Source organism: Peromyscus leucopus, chromosome 13, assembly GCF_004664715.2.
Source record: "Peromyscus leucopus breed LL Stock chromosome 13, UCI_PerLeu_2.1, whole genome shotgun sequence".
NCBI classification, from domain to species: Eukaryota; Metazoa; Chordata; class Mammalia; order Rodentia; family Cricetidae; genus Peromyscus; species Peromyscus leucopus.
The window spans coordinates 3012809-3019867 of record NC_051074.1 but is presented as its reverse complement, the minus strand read 5'-3'; the positions used below and the strand labels follow the sequence as shown (position 1 = coordinate 3019867).

Genomic DNA, 7059 nt, shown 5'->3' with positions numbered 1-7059 from the left:
TGTGGGTTGTTCTGTATAAATAAAACACTGATGGCCAGTGACCAGGCAGGAAGTAGGTGGGACAAGGAGAGAGGAGAATTCTGGGAAGCAGAAGGCTGAGGGGAGAGACACTGCAGCCACAGCCAGGAGAAGCAGCATGTGAAGACGCCAGTAAGCCACCAGCCACGTGGCAAGGTATAGATTTATAGAAATGGGTTAATTTAAGATATAAGAACAGTTAGCCAGAAGCCTGCCACGGCCATACAGTTTGTAAGTGATATAAGCGTCTGAGTGATTATTTTATAAGTGGATTGTGGGACTGTGGGGCTTGGGGAACCTGGAGAGAAGCCCTCCAGCAACACCAGTCAATGGCCTAGGTTCATCCCCAGGGCCCCATATGGAGACACACGAAAATTCAAATAGATGGGTGGCTGGTTCCTGGCTGGGTATAAGGCTGGGCCTGGGGGCGGGGTTGAGCGGCGTCTTGTCGTAGGGTGACTGTGGCTTCTAAGCCACGTGGCCCTGAGTATGTTCCCCATTCTTGCTCTTGTACATACTTTCCAAGATGCAGATGGCAGAGGCCAGAGCAAACATCATGGAAATAATCTGGGCCAGAGGCGGGCAGCCATCCTGGTTGGCACGTTTGAAATCTAATGGCCCTACATCCATCCCAGCATCCTCCCACCCCCGTAGTCCAATGGACGGTTTGCTCACCCTCCCTGAGCCCTGTCCCACGGAGTACTACGTAAATTCCATTGTGTCCCTATGTCTTCTGGTATTGGCGTGTTTGTGTTTGGTGGTGGAGTTTCTCTCTCTATTCCAAGATGAGAAGGAGGGCAGGGAAAGGGGACCAGGGCAGGAGACACCAGAAGTCTGAGTCTAAGCCTTCAAAGGGTTGCACGGGACCCAGGTGTGTGTCCTCCTGTAAGGTCTGATCTAGTTCTGTCTATCCCAATGCCCTCTACTGCCCCCCAGAACCTCAGCAGGTAGCCTGGGCATGGGGCTGAGGGACAGGCAGGTTGCCTGTGGGAAGACAGCTGCTTTGCCCATCTCAGACTCCTCTCCACTCCTCAGCCCTGTCAGAGCTCTTCTGTCTCTGCAGTTTGCTCCCAGACCCAGGTGGAACAACCTAAGAGCACTCTCATTTCTAGAACATTTTGGACCCCTTCTGCCCTTTACCCCGTTGTCCCACTGCATGGATAAGGGCGGAGCTTAGAAAATAAACGCTTGTGGTTATTTACTGAAGGGCTGGGGAGTCATCTATCTAGTGCAGGGGTGGGGAGGGAGCGGGGGACTTGTTGGTCTAGTCACTGTTGGGGGCAGTGCGGGCCCAGTGTGAGGTGAAGTGGTTGACCAGGTAGCGCATAGCTGAACGGATGCCTTCTGCGGTTCGTCTCTCCACAGACTCCAGCAGGTGAGTGACTGAGCGCAGGGCTGAGCCAGTTCCAGCCACCAACCCGGAGGAGAAAGCTGACCTGGCACTGCCCAAGATGCTGGAGACAGTGCGCAGGCTGGGACCCTCATCGTGTAGCCTGTCAGCTGGAGAGCTGTGGCCTGAGGCCAGGAAGCCCACAGCCAAGCCCATGCCCGTGGCTGTGTCTGACCACACCAGGATGTCTGCCAGGGAGCTGATGGAGCCCTCACCGCCGCCCAGCAGGCTGGTCATGGAGCGCATGTAGTCATTCTCCACGTCAGACCTGTACAGGCTGGGGTCTAGAAGGTTCCTGCCCAGGGCCACGTGGCAGGGATCTGGAGAGGGAGGTGGACTGCCTGCTGGGGAGCTGAGGGAAGGTGGGGTCTGCGGGATTGTTGAGTCATCAGCTAAATCCTCCCTGGTCGCCCCTGGGGGTCTAGCTTTGCTTTCAGGGTTCAAGGCCTTGAAACCTTCAGCTTCCTGCTCGGCAGACTTGGTACCCGTGGGCTCTAGGTCAGGACTGCTGGTATCCATAGTGGATGGGTCAGTAGCTCCCGCAGAAGGCTGGGCATCTTCAGGCAGGGCAGATGGGAGGTCAGCATTCGGAGCTATTTCTGGCTGCCCTTCGGGAACACTCGGCTTTCCTGGTGTCTTTGCCTGATGCTGGGAGTCACTTGGGGAAACCGTGCGGCTCCGACTTGCACGGTTATTTTCAGCCAGTCTGTCCCACACTGGGTTCTGGAAGCCCACAAACACTTGCAGGATGCCCGGCTCTTGGGGCAGCAGAGATGTGATTTCTTCAGGATGCTCCTGGTTATGGCTTGGAGCATCTGGGCTCTCTTCTTTGTCCCCAGAAGTTGATATATCCATGGAGATGGCTGTCTCCACATCTTGCCCTATGGAGGTGGCCATCTGCATGGAGGCCTGATTTCCATCCTGTCCCGTGGAAGTGGTGATTGGCGTGGAAACCTGGTCTTCATCCTGGCCATTGACAGTGGTAATCTGCGTGGACACCTGGTTTTCATCTTGTTCCGTGGAGGTGGCAGTCTTCAGAGGGGCCTGGTCTTCATCCTGCCCGATGACAGCAGTAATCTGCGTGGACACCTGGTCTACATATTGCTCCACGGAGGTGGCCGTCTGCAAGGAGGCCTGGTCTTCATCCTGCCCCATGAAGGTGTCGGCGTCAATGGAGACTGGATCTTCATCTTGCTCTGCGGTGAAGGTTGTCGCCACCGAGGCCGGGTCTACATCCTGCTCCTCAAGGAGGGTCGCCGTGACGCCTGCTGGTGGCTCATCGTCAGGCAGGTAGTCTGGACTGTGAGACTTTCCGGGTAAGTTTTCAGAGCTCTCCTCAGCTTCGCTGCCCACAGAGGCCTCGGGAAGATCATACACTGGCCTGCTGGTGGCTTCAGCCTCTTCCAAGGGCCCAGTGGTCATCTATGCCCCCTGCTACTTGTGGTGGGTGGGAAGGAGTGGCTTGGGTGTGCTAGGCTCAGCTGTCCAGGCGGTGAGGTCACAGGAGGTTGTGGGCAGCTGGTGATGTCACAGGTACTTGTGGAGCAAGGGTCCTGAATGTCCTGAGCTTACCAAGTGGCTGTCCTGGGGGGCTGAATATAGGGGGTGATCCGCAGCCAGGATTGCAGGTACGCAGGAAATGAAAGATAAGGATGGAGGTTTCCGACGGAGGTGTGTGGGTAGGTGCAGGTGCAGCCACAGGGCTCTGAGCAGTTGTGATGACAGTACTTTGGGGAATGAGAAGGGAGGGTGATATTTAGTTGGAATCAGTGAGGTTTTTCATTTGGGGGGTGGGAAGCAGTGTCTTGCTATGTAGTTCAGACTGGCTTCCCACTCCGATCCTCCTGCCTCAGGAGCTGGGATTACAGATGTGCTCTACCAGGTTAGAGTCAGGATTCATATCACCCCTCCCACCCCCCTCTCTGTCCTCACTGGCGCCTCAGGACACCAATTTAGCCAGTCTTTGGGAACCGTTTCTCTAGCAATGGGGAGGAATAATGGAGAACAGGGCCTGAGTGGCATCTAGGCTGACTGTCCTTAGTGCTAGAGTTACCCTTATGACGGATAATCTGTCTGCTCAGCTGGGCTGGGAGGTCAGGGGCTGCAAACTCCAGGGTGATCCCCGAAAGAGCTTGACCCCTAGAAACCCCGTGTGTTAAGAGGGTCGCTGGAGGCTAGGTGTGGCTGAGTGGTAGAGTACTTGCTTAGCATGCATCGGTGTCGTCCTCAGCGGAGAGGTTGGAGTGGAAGGCTCCATTTGTGTGCTGTGCTCACCTTGGTTGTCAGACCAGGCATAGTCCCCGCTCGCTCCTCGGGGCTGAGAGGAGCAGTGAGCATCGCATCCCACCTCTCGGGCCCCAGCACCTCTCCTGAGGCCTAGATCTACTTTTACATCTTCTCTCCTGGCGGGCGGTGGCAGCAACAGCAGGCGGCCAGGGGTTGGGGGTGGAGAGCGGCAGGGGGTGGGGGTGGAGAGCAGCTTCTTCAAGATCATGGCACAATCACTGGCTCTGTGATTTGCACCTGTCTTCAGTCTTTAAGCTCCAGGTTTTGTTGGGGTGGGGGTGGGGATACTTTAAAGTTGAGGCCAGAGAGGCAGCTGGGTGAGGAAGGGCACTTGCCTCCAAGTCTGTGACGATCTGAGTCTAATGCCCGGGACCCATATGATAGAAGAGAACTGACTGCCCTCCACACATGTGCCGTGACAACACACACACACACACACACACACACACGCACACGCACACGCACACGCACACGCACACGCACACGCACAGGCAGACAGACACACAGACAGAGACAGACAAGAAATGTAATAATAAAAATATTATTTAGCTTCAAGACAGCCATAGTGAGATTTTTTCCTTCCTTCTTTCCTTCCTTCCTTCCTTCCTTCCTTCCTTCCTTCCTTCCTTCCTTCCTTCTTTCCTTCCTTCCTATTGTTTTTTGACCGGGTTTCTCCATGTAGCTGTGGTTATCCTGGAACTTGCTCTGTAGACCAGGCTGGCCTCAAACTCACCAAGATCCACCTGCCTCTGCCTCCTGAGTGCTGGGAATAAACGTGTTCACCACCACTGCCCAGCTAGATTTTTTCTTTAAAAAAAAAAAAAAAAAACAAACAATAAAACAAAGCAAAATGAGAGATGCTGGCCAGTGTAACAGAGGCTTAGTGTGGTAACTGGCTTCACCACGCCTGCAGATGTGGCTAGTGCCAGCTCTGGGTCACACCACAAGGAGCCCTGTCACAGAACACAGACTTCTCCTCAATTCTTCTCACATCTCGCCCATGCTTGTTGTAACGCCCGCGTTACCGATATCCGTTCACCATGTCCAAGCGAGGGGCTTCAGATTAGAAAATAAGAGACAAGAGACAGTGAGTCATTTGCCACGGCTGAATGCCAAATGCCAAATGCCATTTATTGAAAGAGGGAAGAAACCTTAAATACAGGCTTACAGCACAATGGAGGATCCCTGGAGGGCAGAAGTTTGCTAGGGAATGTTCTACATTCTTGCATCTAAGCTGTTTACACCAAATGCAGAATACAGGAACAAAGAACCTCCGGTGATCTCTCAGGTGATCATTAGGTGAGAAGGAAACCGGCAGGGAATCTGAATAAGGAGAACATCTGCAAGGTGGCAGCCACTCACAGTGGGGGGCCAGGGCCCACACATGCTGCCTCTCCTGGTCCCTGGCTCCTTCTCTGATGTTATGGATTGAATCTGCAATGTCCTTCACAGGCTTATGTTTTGAGTACTCAGTCTCTACCTTCTAGAATTATTTTGAAGTCTGTTGGGCCTGGAGGGTGTGGGGCCCGGCTGGTGGAAATAAGACCTCTGGCACGGGGGGTCTTAGGATGTCATACTCACCCTGGGTTCCCATCATGCTCTCTGCTTCCTGTCTACTGTGATGTGAACACACCAACTCATGTTTCTGCCACCACGCACTGATATGCCTCTGAAACACCAGGGAGAATAAGCCACTTCTCAAGTTGTTTCTGTCGGGCACATTGCCAAAGGGAAAACCCGCGTGCCCACCAGCTTCTCCTCCTCCAGGGCACCTCGCTTCACCCTTCCTACCTCTGACTCACGGCTCCCCTCAGCCACGCTCCACCTCACCCTCTGGACTGGGCTCTACTTCATGGGAATCGGGTGGAACTTCACAAAGAGCCCTTCAAAGAGCTAGATGTGTGTGGAGTGTGGGTTGTGTGTGTGTGTGGTGTGTGTGTGTGTATGTGTAGTGTGTGTGTGGTATGTGTGTGATGTATATGTGTGTGTGTAGTATGTGTGTGTGTATGGTGTGTGTGCAGTATGTGTATGTGGTGTGTGTGTGGTATGTGTATGTGGTGTGTGTGCAGTATGTATGTGTGGTATGTGTGTGTGTGGTGTGTGTGTGGTGTATATGTGTGTGTGTAGTATGTGTGTGTGTGGTGTATGTGTGTGGTATGTGTGGTGTGTATGTGTAGTGTGTGTGTGTGGTGTGTGTGTGGTATGTGTAGTGTGTGTGTGTGTGTGGTATGTGTGTGGTGTATATGTGTGTGTGTAGTATGTGTGTGTGTATGTGGTGTGTGTGCAGTATGTGTATGTGGTGTGTGTGGTATGTGTGTGGTGTATATGTGTGTGTAGTATGTGTGTGTATGTGGTGTGTGTGCAGTATGTATGTGTGGTATGTGTGTGTAGTATGTGTGTGTATGTGGTTTGTGTGCGGTATGTGTGTGGTATATGTGCGTGGTGTGATGCTTTGCACTTGGAGGTGTGCATGCCTCCATGCACACACAGAGGCTATAGGAGGACATCAGTTGTCCACCTTATTGCTTTGAGACAGCGTCTCTCACTGAACCTGGAGCTCTAACCACAAGCTCCAGTGATTCACCTGCCTCTTCCCCACAGTGCTGGGGCAACAGATGTCCAGGCCCTGCTTTTTACATGGGTGCTGGGGATTCGAACTTCGGTCCCCAGGCTTGTGCAGCAAGCCCTGTTATCCGCTGAACCACCTCCTCAGCCTCAGGCCTGGTTTTACGAGGTGCATTTTTTATGACAGTCAAACCGAGGGCAACTAAATTACATCCCTAGACTCGTTAGATTTCAAGTGCTGTAAAAACGTGTGAGAGGGCTGGGGAGGTGAGGGTAAGTGTTTGAAAGAAAAGAACGGAAGAAAGGAGGAAGAAGAAAGAAAAAGGAAGAAAGGGAGGGAGGGAGGGAGGGAGGGAGGAAGGGGCTGGAGGATGGTTAAGCAGTTAAGAGCACTTGCTATTCTTTTCCCCACTGGAGTTTGATTCCTAGCACCTACATAGGGCAGGTCACAGCTGCCTGTAACCAGATCTCCAGGGGAGGGGATCTGGCACCTCCTGCCTTCAAGAACACCTGCACATGCATGACCATGTGCACACAAACACACACACACAAATGAAGTAAGAAAAAAAATCTGTGTGAAGCCTGGCATGGTGGTACATACTTGTTTGTAATCCCAGTACGTGGAGGGGAAGGCAGGAAGAGGAGTTCCAGATCACCTCCCACCCCCCACCCCTGAGCTGAGGTTTTCGGCAAATTGGAGGCTAGCCTGGGCTATCCAGCTGACTGTCTCCAATAAGCAAACGGAAAGAACAGAAAATAGCACAAAATAGGATAGCAGACTTTAAGCCTGTACCTTAACT

At 53.0% G+C, this 7059-nt stretch overlaps 1 protein-coding gene across 1 annotated transcript; it reads right to left on the bottom strand.

Annotated features, from left to right (window-relative positions):
* Nucleotides 1-1191: 1191 nt before the first annotated feature.
* Tex44 (testis expressed 44) lies at nt 1192-3371 on the bottom strand. Its single transcript, XM_028876230.2, has one exon. It carries the CDS (start codon nt 2828-2830, stop codon nt 1283-1285), a length of 1548 nt encoding a protein of 515 aa, XP_028732063.1. The 5' UTR covers nt 2831-3371; the 3' UTR covers nt 1192-1282.
* Nucleotides 3372-7059: the final 3688 nt, after the last annotated feature.

Coding starts and splice junctions, on each gene's coding strand:
- Tex44 (XM_028876230.2), bottom strand. CDS start 2,830: ATGACCACTGGGCCCTTGGAAGAGGCTGAAGCCACCAGCAGGCCAGTG.